The 17,336-nt window shown below is 40.7% G+C and overlaps 1 protein-coding gene across 1 annotated transcript in view; it reads left to right on the top strand.

The window, feature by feature from the left end:
* Window positions 1–15,768, top strand: part of ZMAT4 (zinc finger matrin-type 4) — a 323,574-nt gene extending 307,806 nt beyond the window's left edge. Inside the window, exon 7 of the mRNA XM_037055427.1 lies at window positions 12,386–15,768. Coding sequence (XP_036911322.1) covers window positions 12,386–12,401 — 16 coding nt within the window. The 3' untranslated portion in view covers window positions 12,402–15,768. The remainder of the gene's footprint in view (window positions 1–12,385) is intronic.
* Window positions 15,769–17,336: the final 1,568 nt, after the last annotated feature.

The following is a 17,336-nucleotide window of genomic DNA, read 5'->3' as shown; positions in this document are numbered from 1 at the left end:
AATGTAATTCATTTCTTCAATCTTCTCAAATATTAAAAAAGTCAACAAATTTTTTTCTTTCCCAGCAGGACTTACCAGCACTGGATGGGAGCAGTCAGCATGAATTTTAATCAGAGTGTCTGTTTTTCAGCCCTGGATTTCCCATAATCAATATCTTTCTGTCTATTAATTAAGAATGAATATGTATAGAGTTTGAGAATTGATCGATCTTGACACCTAGGAGACCACTCAGTCACATCGAGAGATGAGCTGGGGCGTATTTCTCCATAGAGTGTAACCTTATGTAAGAGGTACATTAGAAGATGATTTTTCCTGCTAAAATGATTCACCCTGTGGTTCTTTAAATGGGTCAGCTAGTGCTGTAAATTAATTTACGAAAAAGGGAGTCCTTTTTTTTAAGGAACACATTTATTTAGGAGGTGAGATGTACACACATTCTCCTTCCATGGACCTTTCTTTTACTGTACCCCACGTTTGCTCTGCTCCATTTTCTCTAGCCACTGTACCCCACTTAGCTCTCTGAGGTGTGGGAAGGAGGTTGTGCTGTAAGGGGGTGTCCACCTGGATGACTCATTGCCTTGGCCCGCAACTTCTGTGATTGGAAGAGCCTTGTGGTGATAGAAATTGAAAAGGGACACATAGATTTTTCTTTCCTGCTAGGCTTTTGTGAGGGTCTTTCATTTCAGCATTTCAGAATACTACTGGGAACAGAGAAAGTCATTCTTTGGTTGTTTTTCTTCTGCTCGACACTCTATAATAGCACCTTTCTCCCCATTTAATGACTCTTATTTTCCTGGGGCTGCCGTAACAAAGTCCCGCACCCTGAATGGCTTAAACAATAGGGATTTGTTCAAGTGAAGACTGGAAGTCCGAAGTCAAGGTCGGAGCCGGCCCATGCTCCCTGTGAAGGTGCTAGGGGAGAATCTGTCCCAGGCCCTTCTCCAGCTTCTGATACGTATCTCCTCATATACGTATCTCTGTGGAATTTCCCTTTTTATAAGGACACCGGTCATGTTGGATTAGGGGCCTAGCCTACTGCAGTATGACCTCATCTTAACTAATTGTATCTGCAGTGACTCTAAGTCCAAATAAGATCATATTCTGAGGTTCTGGAGGTTAGAATTTCAACAAATTCTGGGGGTTCGGTAGTGTTGGCTGAGACATAATTTAATGCATAATACGAATCACTAGTTATCTATTGTTGCTTAACAAATTACACTTTGATTTAGTGGTTCAAAACACCAGCATTTATTATCTTACAGTTACCGTGGGCCAAGGATACAAGCATGACATCTTACAGTTACTGTGGGCCGAGGATCCAGGCATGACTTAACTGTGATCTTTGCCTCTGGGTTTCTCCTAAAGTTTCCATCAAGGCTACCCTAAGGGCGAATCTGCTTCCAATTTCACACAGATCATTGTTGGCAGTGTCTGGTTCCTTGTGAGTTGTTGACATCAGGGCCTCTGTTATACTGGCCAGAGGCATTTCTGAGCATGGGCAGCCCACAGCAACTGGAGCAAGCAAGCCACAGGCTAAGAGACAGTGTGGGAACAAGATGGACACCGCAGCCTTTTTCTTAATCTTGAAATAATACCACCCATATTGTATTTGTTAGAAACAAGTCACCAGATTCAGCGTACAGTCAAGAGGAAGACATCACACCAGGGTGTGGACACCAGGATGCAGGGACATCACTTTGGAAGCTGCTCACCTGGGCCTGCCCTCTGAGTCATCCTTCCTTGTTCTGGAGAGCTAGCCCAAGTGCACCTGATACTTTGCTTGGCCTGCTTCCTGCCAGTAGAATTTCTGGGTCCACTGGTCTCTTTTCATTTGGTGCCATCTCTGCTCCTTTCAGTCTAAAATGACATTGTTTCTGCTGACGCCAGTTTCTCAAAAATGTTAGGACTTTTGTCAATTTTACTGGCATTCACTGCACTAGAAAAAAGTCACACCCATAAATTTCTTATTCTAGCTTTGGGTCCGGCGGAGAAGGCTGAGAAAAAATGCCCTTAAATTTCCTGGAAGCTCCATTATTCCATTGAGGGACACCCTTAATCTCTTCAAAGGCTCCTGTGTGGGACCCAGTGACAGTCTGATTCTTTTACCTTTTTAAAGTCTATACCGAGCACGATGCAGTCTTAGCTTTATCTGTAGACCACATTTTTCTGATAGCAGTCAGGAGTCATGTCTTGACTTTAGCATCCTTTGCTGTCCAGAGAGACAGAGGATTTTTTAAATCAGCAAGTGTTGGTTTCTTTTTGTTTAATAGTTCTTCCTATAATTTATTACTCTTGCAGTTAACTCTAAACATCAAGAAAAAAACAAATGGAACCAATGGAAGCTTGACAATCTCCTCAGCTGGATCACCGAGTTCGTTAGTGCTGGTCAGGACCAAGTTGCGAGTTGCAATTAGCCCCTCCCATACATAAATGCAAATCTCCCCTGTGGCCTCCCCCTGCTCCTGTCTTCCCCTCCACACTGGATTCATTACCCTTCACAGTTCCCGACTACTTAGGCCAAGGTTTTTAGCACTCCCCCCCACCCCCATCTGACAAACATCTTACTTCCAATAGTGTAAAGTACATTAGAGTCAAGCCCTTGGACCCTGCAGAAGTCTGTGGTGATAGAGATCTATCATGTAAACAAACCAATGATAGTGTAGTCAGTCAATATATTATTCCCACCACATGATGTCAATTAAAATGTATAATATAGTCTTGAAGAATTAATAAAGTCATTATTATGTAGAGTTATTGTGGTGATTTACATTTAAATAGCTTTGCCACTCACTTTACCATTTGCAAAGGGTTTCATCAATCCATTTATTTCTCACCAAAGTCCGATGCAGCAGATATCTTATCCTTAAACTGGATACTAGGGAACTGGGCCTCCGAGAGGTAAAGTCATCTGTTGTTAATCGCATGGCTCAGATTGTGTCCACTGGTGCAGGATCCCTGACTCCACAGCAGTGTACTGCACTCTGCATCACTGATGTCCTACTGGGACAGTGTTGGGGACACAGTTATTTAAAGTGGCCCAGCCCCGTCGATTTTCACTGGGAGCATTCCCGATGTGACTGAATTGTCTCCACATCACTGAGAGAGTTTCTCTACCACGGACACTACAGACACTGTTGCCCTTTGCAGTATGCAACTTGGTTTGTTTGGGCTCAGACCTGGCTATGTTGAAGGGCGTGGCACTAGACCACCACCTCTCAGAAATTCTCCTTAAGGACATGCTGACTCTTTTAATATTTCCTTGACCGAATGCCCCATTAATGATACAGAATTTGGGTCTGTTTGAAAAATGCACTGGTAGATTCCAGTAGTGGATTCAAACGCCTACTGAAAGGTTGGGCTGTGTCTGCAGTTGGTGCGAGTTAGCAAATGAGCTCAGCCTGGAGGGGAAAAGAAAAGCAAAAGGAAATTTGTATACAATCTTCTCCATCAGCGGGTTTTCCATTTTGGAGTTTGTAATAATTCAGATGGGATGGACAGAAAAAAAGCTGAACTTGGAATTGAATGACTTAAAGGATTGCGTCTATCTCTGCTCCAGTGACCTTCGCCCAGCCACAGGGTTCCAGCGTGACAGAGGTGAAGGGGCCTGGAGGATAACTGGGTCTTGGTCTGTTTCTTCCTAGAGCAGATGAGGAAATTGAAGCTTGGGGAAATGGAGTGACACTTGCAATATAGCCAGTTGGTGGTAAACCAGGCCCAGATCACAATTTAACGCTCTTTCTGATTTTACTTGTTCCATCATATAATGTTTTGAGGTTTTGATAATAATATAAAAATTGTCAAGTAATTTGTTATAAAAAATTGCATTATCATGTTACTTCTATTTTTACCCCTAGCAGGCCAGTCAAGGTACCAGACATAATTGACTTTGCCTAAATTAGGGACAAGGCAGCAGCATAAATAATCCTAATAATGATACAAGACAACATGTATTTATTGTTTCATGTGTATGAGGTACATCATACTTTTATGTATGAACTCATTTAATTTTATAGCCACCTTTCAAAATCTGTGCTATTGTTATGTCATCCCATCTCATGGATCAGGAGACTGAGGCAGTGAGTTCCAGATCTGGGATTTGAGGTCCAGCAGCTGATGGGACAGCTCACTCTCCGACCCTGCTGAACTGCTTCTGCCCCGTGCTCCACTGCACAGCAGCTCCTGGTCTAGTCCCTTGAGACTCATCAGTGAGTAGGCCTGGGCTCTGTCCACTCAAACACAGAAGCAGGATGGGATAGGTGTGCTACTGCAATGATGCGGTGTGGTTTTGCACTAACTGCCTGGAGCTACCAAAGGTTTTAAAAGACAGGGCACAGTCCCCCACAAGACTACCCTCCTTCAGACACCAGCGGCTACAGGCTTTTGGGATTCCTGGCCAGCTGCCCTTCTGACTAAGTGGCTGCAAATGCCAGGTTTCCCACTGCCGCCTCGGGTTCAACAGTCTACTATAAGGCACCACAAAACTCAGGATAGTGCTAGACTTAGGATTATAGGTTCATTATAAGAGGTAGAAATCAGGACCAGACAAAATGCTTAGGGTAAGGCCTGGGAGGATCCCAAATGCAGTTTCTGTGCCCTCTTCCTGTGGAATCAGGAGGCGCCCCTCATTCTCCAGGCACACTGATGTATTCACCAGGCAGGAAACCCCTCTGAGCTCCAGTGCCCAGAATTCTGTTGGGGTTTTATTACTTAGGCTTGAGCAATGGGATTGCTGGCACATGCCTGGTCTCAGTCTCCAGCCTCCCCATCTTCGGAGAGGTCGGGCTGGTATCATTTGGCTAAAGTCTCAGTCCTCTGACTACAAGGCTGGTGTTTCCTGCATGACCAGTCCCATCCTGAAATTATCTAAGGACTCACTATGAGTTACCTCATTGACACGAACTATCAGGGCCCACCCTGAATAATAAAGATGCTACAATCAACTGGGACATTCCAAGGGTTTAAGACAAAGACTCCAAGAGCTTGGGACAAAAACCAGATAAAGTCTTTATTATGTAACAACTTCCTCAGAAATTTTTCTTTCAAGTGATGAAGAACAAGGGTAAGGTAATAAGAATCTCTAAATCTTCAGTGGTTACTTGGCACATTCATGTACATGACCTCATTTACTGCTCATGACACCCCTTTGTAGAAGATATTGTTGATGTCTTTGTTTTACACATGGATAAATTGAGACTAAATAAAGTTAGGAATATTGTATGTGAACATCCAACTAGTAACAATTGGTGCTGGAGTTTAAAACCAAGTTTTCTAACTTGATATCATGAGCCCTTTGGATCTGTTAGAAGAATAGTGGAAGATAATAATAGAGATAGAGCTACTTTAAATGCTTAATTGTTTTTCTCCTCTGATAATGTAGGCTAAGGATGGACTTGCCTGGGGTAGGACAGGAGATGAGGACTTGTGAGTGTCTGGGAGTTAGGCTTCTTCCCAATGTGGCAGTAGATTTTCTCTCTGGCTTTCTTTATGCACTTACATGTATTTGGGGAAGGTTATGCATTGATTCTGTGTCAGGCCTCCTCCAAGAATTGAACACACAGACAAAGACACAGTCCCAGGCTTTTGTGAAGGGGAGGCAGATGGTAAACAAAAGATTGTGGTAGGATGTGGTTAGAGAAACAACAGAGGCGAGCACTTAGGCGGGGGACTTAACCGGGACAGGAGAAGGAGAATGACGAGTCAGGAAAGATTTCCTGCTGGAGATAAAGGAAGGGTGAGGCTCCGAAACAAACAGGGCTCCAGTTCTATAAGTGGATGGAACATGGTGCTGGACTCTTTTACCTGCCTAGGATACTGATGCCCCTTGCTGTTTGCACCTGCTCGGCTATTGCTAGAATCCCAGGGTAGGAGCAATGGAATCCCCCAGACAAGGGGCTCAGGGGTGAGGGTGCAGGCCTTGGTAAGGCTGAGGGGTCTGGATGTGTCAGGGGCTCCGGCGATTTTCTCATCTGTAAAATGAGGCCTTTGGACTTCTCTATGAGCCCTGGTGTCCCTCTGCCTCTAACATTTCATTTTTTTTGGAATTTTATGAAAAATGGTTTGCAAAGAAATGAATAGTGTAAGCAAGATTATAAAGAGAACGTTTGCCTTCTTAAGGGAACAAATTGTTTCCAAGCACCTCAGGGGCATTAATTTGCATATAAACAATGCAAGCTCTATATGAGGCGGAGCAGGTTTGTTTTCTTACGTGTTTTGGTAAGTTAATTGCACATTGTTTTTGTAAAGTACTCTGGGTATATTAGGAAGTGATAGAGCTGCGTTAATTTTATACATTCTATATTTTGAATATTCACAACTTCTTGAATGTTTACAATATTTGACTATTCTCTGAATTTACTTAAATTATTTCTTCATTCAATGGCCATAACAGACAGGATTTTTTTTCCCCAAGAAAGACTTGGATAAATTCATCTTGGGTTACCCAGATGTCAGAGATGTTCGCGGAATATCCCACTTCCGGTCATCTTGGTTTGGCGTAGGACAGCAAAATGTGTAATAGTCTCTTTAAACCCGAAGCCCTGCCTATGCTTGAAATTCCCAGTTCTTGTGGTCTTTCTTCATCGTTCTCCCCTTAACTTTGCTCTCTCTTCCTCTTATCAATCAGACTACATAGACTTCCACTAATAATTAACATTTTGCAAGTATTTTGTTTGTCTAGACAACAATTGGATGTTTGGACATCATACAGAGACTGCACCATGCGGAGAACAAAGCCATCTTTCTGGTTCTACTCTCTCCACATCTCATCTCCTGCCCCCACGTTCTCTTTCTCTTCTTTCTTCTCCACCACCCCCAGTTCCCCTGCCATTCACCCTTCTCGGAAGCAAAACGTATTCACACCTTGTCTTAAGCATAACAATTTATCGATCATTTCCTGTAGCTTGGACATATTCTTGAGGCTTTGTTTTCTACTTCCAAGAGGCTGCTCAAAAACATTCCAAATACATTTTGTTAGGCCAAGGATACATTCAGGAAAGGATATCATAAGGAAGCATGCTTCAGTTAAGAGTGATGTATAAAGCCAGCCAAGTAGAGGCTTGGGCAGTAAGTTCCTGGGCAGAAGAAGGAGCGTGTGCAAACCACAGAAGCACACGGGAGTGTTGCAGAACCCCGCCTATACTGTTATGGAAAAGCTGTGATGTTCAACTGCCCACTGCCAAGGAGCATAACTCCCAATGCAAGAGTTTGGTGAACAAGGAAAGGGGTTGTTTATTTGTAGGTCACACAGATTCAGAATAATGGAAGATTTCTGCCATTAAGTCCTGTTCCCTTTAAAACACCCCAAAACACATAGCCTTGCCCTCCACCCCCCAAAACCTAGGCCAGTTTCAGAATACTGCAGCCAGAGGTGCCATCTTTCAGAAAAGCAGAAATCTGCAGCACAGCATTCCTGGCCACAGCTCTGCATTCCAGGCATCTCCCACTAATCCGTGCTTGGTTGAGTAGGTCCCTGCAGAGCTCCATTCGCTCTGCCACTGTCTTCTCCAGGCGGGTTTCCCAGCAAGTCTCCTTTCTTACTCCAGCTCTTAATTCAAAACCTCATGGCATTTCCTTACTACTCCAAACTGCATGGCACCTCCTTACACACCAGACTTTGTGGCCCAATCCCCCTCCTTCATGGCTCCTTCCTCATGGCTGCCACTCACTGCTGACCTCGTGGCTGATAGGGCAGCACTTTTGTACCCTTTCAAGCCCCACAGCTGCTGCTTCCTCCCCTCTCTCAGTGTGCCCTTATTTTAAATCCCGTCTGAAGCTCCCTATGTAACCTCATAAGTGGCCCCTCCTACCATGTGCCACTTTGGCCAGTTCCCCCATAGTTTTTACTTTCTTTCAGGTGCCGTCTTTAGCCAGGACAAGAGTTCCCCATGACACAGGAGCCTCCGGCTCCTACCTCTCATGCAGCTTCTGTGTAAGCTCCCCCAGCTCCGTCATGAGGTACTACATAGACGTTTTACCAGGGCAGCCGCACAGCTACCAACTAGCTATCAGCTTGCCATTGTTATAAAAAGTATCTAAACTGCCCTATCACCCCTTTCCCCCATCCCCCCACCATGGGCTGTGAGGAATATTTTGAAGACCGCACTTTGCAGCTCATTTCAAGAGCATGGTAAAACCTCAAGTAATTCTCTGTGATGGGCGTCTAGAATGATTTAGGGGGGCAGGGGTATATGACTGACAAGAAGTTGCAGTTGGAGGAGAAGGCAGTGTGGTCACATCAGAGCTGACTTGGGTATATTTTCTGCAGTAGGTGATGGAACCTAGAAAAGCACTGCAACGCCAAAGGATAAAGCCGCAGAGCCGGCGGCACAGATGCCATGTAGACACTGGTGCAGTGGCAGGGGCCTGGAACGAAGCAGGGATGGGGAGGGGGCGGAGGAAACGACACGTTTCAGAGTGAAACAGGAAGCCAGTAAATCTGTGGTTGATGAGGGAGAAACAAAACAAGCCTAGGAAAATACTGAATTTCTGCCTTAAATTCTTATTTGCCAAGATAGGGAATGCGGGGGGGAATGAAAACTAGAAAACATTTAATTTTGTAAATTTAATTTAATTTGGTCCTTGGATGTCATTCATGGCACTTCTCAGACAGTAGGTTGAATAAGTTGAAAGGTATAACTTTTCAGCAACATGATTGATGAGAATGCCTGACTTAACTCCTAATCCAATGAGTTCTGGCCATATCATTGCATGTATGGTTCATGATTTCATTTTCCATGCCACTGTGAACTTGTTCCCTGGCTATCAGAACCTGGGCTTGGAAATGGCTGAGGATGATCTGTTTTGTTTTCTAATTGGTGTAGCACACAGTTTCAATTTAGCATGGCACAGATGAATTAGTAAATTTTTCTGGGGTTACAACCTTTAGAAATACTTGGTCAGAATACTTTTCCTACACTTTTATAATATTTCAAGAAGGCTGCATACATTTCTGGTCATTTTAACTTAATATGTACAACGGGTGTTTTAGGAACTCAGTTTATCGTTGGGTTTACTCTGATTTTTTTTTCTTTTTTGAAATAATTTTTTCAGTTACAGTTGACATTTAATATTATTTTATGTTAGTTTCATGTGTACAGTACAGTGGTCAGACATTACATAATTTACATAGTATTTGTAAATTACTACATAGTATATGTAAAATAGTATGTAATGTCTATGAGACATTACAACTCATAGACCCTCAATGAGTCTAGTACCCATTGACACCAAACACAGTTATTACAGTATTAGTGACTCTGTTTCCTATGCTGTACTGTGTATCCCCATGACTCTTTTGTAACTACCAATTTGTACTTTTTAATCCCTTCACAGTTTTTTCATTTCTGCTCATTTGTAATGGTAGGAACAGTTTAATTTTAGTATTTAAAGCTTCTTCCAGGTATTAAGAAGTTTTTACCAATCTATATAAGCTGGTTGAGAGCATCCCACCCCACCCCCACCCTCTGAACCCTTCTGGTCAGAATGGGGAAAGAAGTGACTAAGAAAAAGAGAAGCTTTTTTATTTAACTGGTCCTGGAAATGTGATTCTCATTTGACCTGGGGCCTTAGAACGCAAGACCTGCCCTGCAGGGCCATCCTGTCCCTCTGTGTGACAGGAACAACTTGCTGGTGGCGCTCACAGAAGTTAGGCATGTGGGAACTTCTCACAGTTCACGGACATGGCCACTTCTTTTGGAAGGTGGAGGTACCCATTCCTAATTATCCTAAGATTTTTCTTACTGCATTACCGGACCCCAAGAAAAGGGCCTCGTGATCTTTAATTATTTTTTAAGTGAAACAGAGGCTATGTTGTCTTCATTGTTGTGATGATATATCTCAAAAATAAAGTGAACTCTGTGAGTGTGAGTGGTATGTGTGCAAGGCAATGGAGACTGTCTCTTTAATCCAAATCAGGTTTAAGACTCCCTGAGAACAAAGATCGTTCTTCACCATACATGGAAACTATATAATGAATTCTTTTTTCCCTATGCCTTTCTTCAATTTTCTATTTAAAGAAATTTCTGAAAACATGAATTATGCAGCTTATCTCTCGGATGAAAAATAATTTTCTCCTGGGGTTAAATGGCTGCGTATTTATTAATAGCAATAAAATTTTCCATGTTCTGCATCAAATAGGATGCAAACTATAATATGAAGGAGGCTTTATAGTAATAATAATAGCAACAGATGGATAATTATAAAAGCTATATGGAATTTAAAGGCATTTTAATTTGTCATTACTTCCTTGCATTCAGAAAGAATCTGAATAATTATTTTGACTATAAAAAGGAAGAGTGTGATATTGTTTCTCATTATGAGGTGAAGTTCTTAATATACCACTTTTACTCTAAGTTAAAAAAACACACAACTCTCTTCTGGTTAGCTCTAATGATGGAATCATGACCGAACACCCGCTCACTGCAGATGTGTTTGTTCTTCTCACTGTTACACAGAGATGCTGTAGTTCAAAGTCCCTTAAATTTGAAAAGTGTTCATCTTTGCAGCTTAGAAAAATGAGGTCATATTTGTTGGCTTAGTAAGAACTTTTGACCTGCCCTGGCTAATGTAGCTCAATGGATTGAGCACAAGCCTGTGAACCAGAGGATCGAGGTTCGATTCCCAGTCAGGGCACATGCCTGGGTTGCAGGCCAGTTCCCAGCAGGGGGCGCATGAAAGGCAAGCATACATTGATGTTTCTCTCCCTCTCTCCTTCCCCTCTAAAGATAAATAAATAAATAAAATCTTGAAAAAAAAAAGAACTTTTGACTTTTATGTCATATAAATTCACGAAGATAGCAATGACTGTAGAATTTCCTTAGGTCATGACCTGATGGTAGAGAAACTGAATATGAGATTCTAAAATAGGGTTTTTCTTTTTATAACTGTTTAAAAGTAGCTGTCATTACTAGGGTCATTACAAGGCAAAATTTCAAAGCTATTTTTACAAAAAAAATAGCATGTGGTCTCCATTTTCTTTTGGTCTGTATTATACCAACAATATCCAAATTCTTATTTCAATCTTAAGAATGTTTTATTTTTAAGATCTATTTTATTAAGCATTTTTTGGGAGAGAAAATACAATTTCAATGTAGGCTGTGTGATTCTAGGTGAGTGATAGAATTTCCTTTTGTCGCTTGTGAATTTTCATTTATCAGATTTTTTTTGCACTAGGATATTTAGATCTTAGTGGTGAGGGACTGGAAAATCTATACAAAGATTCTAAGTTGTTCTGACACCTTTACCACACTCCCTCCTGGAATATAACTTTAGTGTTAGTAGTCAGCTATTAGAAAATACTGTTTTAGCAGTCTTTATTTCTTTTTTTTAATCTTCATCTGAGAATATTTTTTTGTGAGAGAGGGAGGGAGGGAGGCAGGAAGAAAGAGAGAGAGAGACAAAGAGAGATCAATTGGCCTTCTTGTCCGCTCCCTGACCAGGAACAGAAATCACAACCTGTGTATGTGCCCTGACTGAGAATTGAACCTGTGACCTTTTGGTCTACGAGATGACGCTCCAGCTAATTGAGCCAGTCTGGCAAGGGCTGTTTGAGCAATCTTGATGCAGCCAGAGGACATCTTCAATAGCATGAGAGATATCCCTTGCACGTAATGTCAACAAGCTCTTCTGCCTTCTGAATCTGATCTTTCTCAGGGTTTAATCTTCACCCCTTAATAGGCATATAACCTTGTGCCATTAACATAGCCAGTTTAAACCTCAATATTCTCACTTTAAAAATGGGGAGAAATAACATTCATATTAAAGATGGTTGTGGGGATTAAATTATCATGTACAATAAAATGTGAAATTCTTGACATATAGTAGGCATGCAATAAATGGTAGTATCTGGTTCCCATAAAGAAAAACAAAACTAAAAAACCTTTAAAAATTAATTAACTATTTGATTTAAATCAATACTCCTTGAGAGTAAAACCAGAAGCAATTTTTTTCTATTTATCTACAGAGAAAATTCTGAATGAATACAGAATGAGGTTTATAATAATTGGAAATCTAAATGTTATAATGTCCTCCTTTCCCAACAAGAGGTTTCTACAAGTAATTTTACCTGAAATTTAAAGACAGGTATATGTAATATGCCATAAATAAAAATTCATTTATTATTTTCATTTTAAGTATTTTCAGAATGAATTTAATATCTGGACTGACCGTGTAAAGATATGTATTTTTTCTATAGACATACATGGAGATGACATTGGTAATAATTGAGTTATTATATAAATTAAATTATTTGAATTTAAAAGATCTATCATATAAATTTAGCTTTATTTTAATTTGATGGATAAAGTGATGCAGGGCGGGGTGAGAGAGAGAATGGAATATGTATGTAATTATGAAAGAGGGTGAGACTGTCTTCCCTTCTGTCTTACAGCCTGAAGAATAAGTAGTGAAAACATCAATCAAGAAATGAGAAAAATATCAGGATTTCTCTGCCATGGAGAATTGCTTATCAACCACCAGAGGATTCTTTCTTGAACAATGAACATTTCTTACGAGGATTCACAAATTAACATATGACTAATCTTAGTTTTGGGGAGTAAATGAGCTTTCTTTTTTTTTTTAATTTTGTGGTAAGTTGTGATGTGTGGATGGATTTTTAAATTCTTTCCTGATAATATATTCAGCTCACGTTAAATTATAACCCTATAGAAAACAGCGGGAGCATCATTTAACCTTAAAGACGGTGGAAAAATCTTTATCTCCAGATTATTCTAGACTCCTTTAACATATAAAAATATTCTATTAAGTCCTCGATGATTGAGATGTAAGCCACCTCTATCAAGAAACAAACATTATTTTTTCGTCATGTTGGACATGACAATGGCAACATGCACTGAACTGGAAAGAATCACTATTAGTAGAAGATAAATAATGAATACAAATTCTGGTCCTTCTCGTTTTGCCTTCAAAAATGTGAGCCAGGTTTGCCATCTGAGCAACGAGAAGGAAGCTGGTAAATAAAGGAAGAATCCCCATCTCTGTTTTGTGATCCTTCAAAGAACAGTTTCTCAAGGTTACGCCAAGTCCTCTTTGCAAGCTGCCAAAATAATAGCTTAGAAAAAGAATTAGTTTGCCTGCATGATGATCCTCTTAGGCAAAAAAGTCTTCACAGCAGTTGACCTTGATGAAATGCTTTCCCAAAGGCTTCCAAAAGAAGAATGATAAATCCTGGAATGAGAGAGAAGTAAATGAATATTTCTTATGAAGTTGGCCTGACTTGTGGGCTTTAATGTGGGGTACTGATGATATGGAAAAAAGTCAATTCTGAAGAATGACAACCTTGGGTATGACGAGGTCCCCTAGTCCTCTGTTTCTCACTGATGCCCTCTTTCTGAGCCAAGATTCAATCACTTTGGAAAAAGCACCAGTGGCCAATATGGCCAACTGGAACACTTACTCTCTGGTGGGGAATGTGTCTAAGAATAAATCATAAAGCTCTTTCTCTAGGTTTAATTATTTTCCACCAGGGCTGGATGTGGTGTCCTGCAGGCTGGCTGCCAAGCCAGGAGTTTAGCTTCTATTCATGATGCTTCTCAGTGCTCTCTGGCTGGGGTTACCCTTCGTTCATTGTGACCACAAGCAACTGATCTCTGGATGTCAGCGTTTCTAGTCGCCTATTGTTTTTCTACAGAGAGCTGAGGTGGTTACATCTCAGTGAGCAATAAATGAAATGACTTAGAAATGCACAGCATTGTTATTAAGGTCTCTAAAATTTGGCTCCATCCCTGGAGGCGGGCCCACGCAGGAGGGACCAGGGTGGGCAGTTTCCATGCCTGCGGAAGAAGCAGCCACACCAGCCACAGCTGTCCTGTTGGAAAGAAGGAAGGTTTCAATGGGAAGCAACCTGTCTTGCTGTTTTGGAAAGCACACTAAAGAGCTACCAACCTCCAATGATGACTTTAGTTCAAATGTGTAAAATATGGCTTTATTTGTCAATTCTGCTGTAAAATAAGCTCTGTCCATGTTTAAAAAAAAGTCTGTTTTCCTTTGTGTTTAGTGTGTGAGCTCATGCCCTCAGGTGTTTTGTTTTTGTGTTTTTAATAATCTAATATAGTGTAGATGAGCCTATGAACATAGATCTCTTTTCTTTTACTGAGAGGCTCTGCCAACATCCATAGATAAGCTTCCAGATATAAGAATCTGATTATTTCAGAATTCTTCACGTCATTGCTTGCTGGCAAGCTGTAAAGTGAAAGTGAATACCCAGCCAGAGACTTTGTTTGCAAATCTGTTTACGTATTTTGCCCATGCAGATAAGGGAAATTATCATTCCAGGGAACCATGGAGGTGATGTGTATGTTCAGCTTTAAACAAAAAGAACCTATGGATATACTTATATTTTGGGAAGTCTTAAATGGAAGCAGTCCTGCTTGGAAAGCTAGTTGTTTGTTGTCATTTTTTGGGAGGGTGGGGGTAGGGAATGGGTATGTTTAATTAGGTCACATCTCATATTCTAGTTTCATTATGAATGAATGGGATGAGATCCAAGGTAAATATTTTCAAAGAGGCAAATTAATTCTGGCCAAGAGAAAAGACCCTTGCAGATTTGAGCTTTGTGGAGCTACTCTGGCAGGCCCACCTGATTACAGTAGAGATTTCGAGAGAAATGTGGGTCATCTTTAATTTATGCAAACTAGGGGAGAACGCTACCTATTAGAAAGAACAAGGCTATCCAAATTATTTATACTTAAAGCACTTTCACAGTTCCAGAGTACTTGTAGGAATGTCAATGAAACTGGCCAACTACTGCCCATTTGAAGTTTTGCTCCAACAGGGAGAAATGATTCAGAATTAACATAGCACTCAAGCCTAATGGTGTCCTTCTATTAGAGTAAAATTTTTGTATTTAAAGGGGCACTTGCTAAGTGGTTGAAATAGTCTGTCTTTTTTCAGAGATCAAATGCTCCTACAGTCCTGGTTATGCAATTCACTTATTTTCCAAAGAGTTTCTCTTCCTTAAGTGCAGAGGTGAGAGCTTCAGGCTAGCACTTGTGCCAGTGGCCACACACGCCCTGGCTGTGAAACCCAAATTAATGAGCTTTCATTATATATGATCTTTACAGCCAAGTGCACTAATAAATATGATCATAAAGCAATCTGCTAAGTGGAGAGGACTACAGTGATCCCTCTTGCTGATAAAAGTGGTAATAAAACTCATCTGCAATTGCTTGCCTACAAAGACCAACAGAATTTGTTTTCATCTGCCTCTCAGATGACATATAAATATAAATAGGAACTGCAAGAGTCTTTAGATCTTTCTATTGAAGTGAGTGTATTAGACCAATCAGACCAAGAAAAGAAAAATATGGAATGTTTTGATGAAAAATGCAAATATTCCCATAGGGAAATTTGAGCCCTGGGGGCTGGGCAGGGTCAGATGGGGGGCACACCTTTCCTGAAGCTGATCTTTAAGTGAGGTATTTCTGACAGGCCATTGTGAGCATGGCATATTAGAACTCCAACAACAACAAAAAAAAACCTTTCTAAACTGTCAGGTAATAAAATCACTCCCCTATCTACATTCCATCTAAGAAAAATACGAATTACTTGTCTGACCAGCTTGTACAAGGCATTGATTGTCGTTCTTTTGTGACCAGAATGAGCAGGGAGGGTTTGATCAACACGTTATTGTGGCAACAGATCTTTTCTTTTTCTGCTTCTTCCATAATATATTCATGCTGAAGTCATGCTAAACTACCTCATAGGTTTGTGGTGTGGGTGAGCTAATTAATAAATGTCAAGTGCTTAAAAATATAAATCTCCATATAAGTGCTGCCTTTGTGTTCTAGTTGAAGATCTTCATGCCAAAATTCACTAAGTGGATACTTCATTGAAATAGCCATGCTGATACATTTGGCTTTATGTTTAATAGGCAAATATCTTCATGTGAAATGAAATCCTGAACAGCCCAGCACGGACTGAGAGGATCAAACTCAAGTCGGGCAAGTGTAGCACCTCAGGAAAGAAAAAAGCACTTAGAAGCAACAACAGAATATTTTCTTAAGCAGGTGATAAAGCAGGCATCCTCCAAGGTGTGTCTGTGGAGGGGTCAACACTGGTTTTAAAGAGTGATTTATTTTGTGTTACAATAGTTAGAATGCCAAAATTTGGCAGTAATTGATATTTAAAACTTAATTTATGTTTAAAAATCATGTAACCCTCAATTCCTTCGTATGTGGAGTGAAAGATAAAGACAATTGTCATAGCCAGTTCATGTATATCTGAATACCTTCAAAGGGAGTTGTTCAGGTGAACCTCTGCCTTGATTTGTGTCTTTCTAGAACAATGCTGAACACTGTTTTTCTCTTTTAAGATATCGTTTAAAGAGAAAGGAATGAATAGCTAGCAGTTCTGAGTAAGGGCACGTGAAGGCTGTGGCAACTAGCTGAAAAGGAATTTTCCTGCTGCCACTTACTTCTCCGCCATTTCCCCCGTGTGATTAATTACTCCTTAGTCACTATTCTGAGATACAGGCTTTTTTGCTAATTTCCAATGCCTCAAAGTTAATTAGCAATTCATTCTGACCTTTAGAATCCACATTCTATAATCTTCAAATTATATGTGTGAAAGAAAAAAATCTAATTTTACCTGTCCCCTCACCTCCAACTATCATTAGCAGGTTACAGTGAAATTTGTGGTGTGCCAAACTTTCCCCTCAACTGTGGTTGGTTGAAGTGTAGGCTCAGGTTCGCTCATTCCACAGGCGGTCACTAGCATCAGCTAAGGCTGCTTTAACTTCAGACAGTTCGAGTAACGTGTAATGTAGTATATTTGGCTTCTAAACGTATGCATTCTTAGAGAAAAAAAAAAGTGAAATGGCTATACACCATGTTGAATCCTCGTCTTTCATTCTTGCTATTTGGAGAACTCTCAGCACATTTTCTTCTCAAATTGTTGCTCCTCAAATGATTAAAAGTTCTGACTGTAAGACCACAAATGATGAGCAAGAGAAGGTTTCCTTGTGGTGGCCAACTCAGTGACCATATGTTCTACTTTGAAATCAATTTCTTGTTGCACATGCTCATATTTCTTGAGACTGTCTTCATAGCTGGTGGGGTGTTAATCCGTGTGCATAACAACATCGGTGCTCATGCTTCTGTTGCTGAGAGTCCAAAGACTTGCCATGTTGGATCAACCCCATGTCCCATCAGTCTGCTACTCTTGGCAGTAAATAGTCTTCAAGAAGCTCAGGATGAGAGGATGTGATTAGCCTCCCTAATTTTGGTTTCAGGGAAATTGCGACTGCTGCGTATATCTAAGCCAGGCAGCAGGGATGTTTTTCTATTTTGTCAAAAATACCATCTCTTTGGCTGAGCTTGAGA

Source organism: Sturnira hondurensis, unplaced genomic scaffold (genome assembly GCF_014824575.4).
Source record: "Sturnira hondurensis isolate 20B ecotype Veracruz unplaced genomic scaffold, ASM1482457v3 Scaffold0008640, whole genome shotgun sequence".
Taxonomy (NCBI): domain Eukaryota; kingdom Metazoa; phylum Chordata; class Mammalia; order Chiroptera; family Phyllostomidae; genus Sturnira; species Sturnira hondurensis.
The sequence above is the reverse complement of the archived record's forward strand: the minus strand, read 5'-3'. Positions and strand labels throughout refer to the sequence as shown.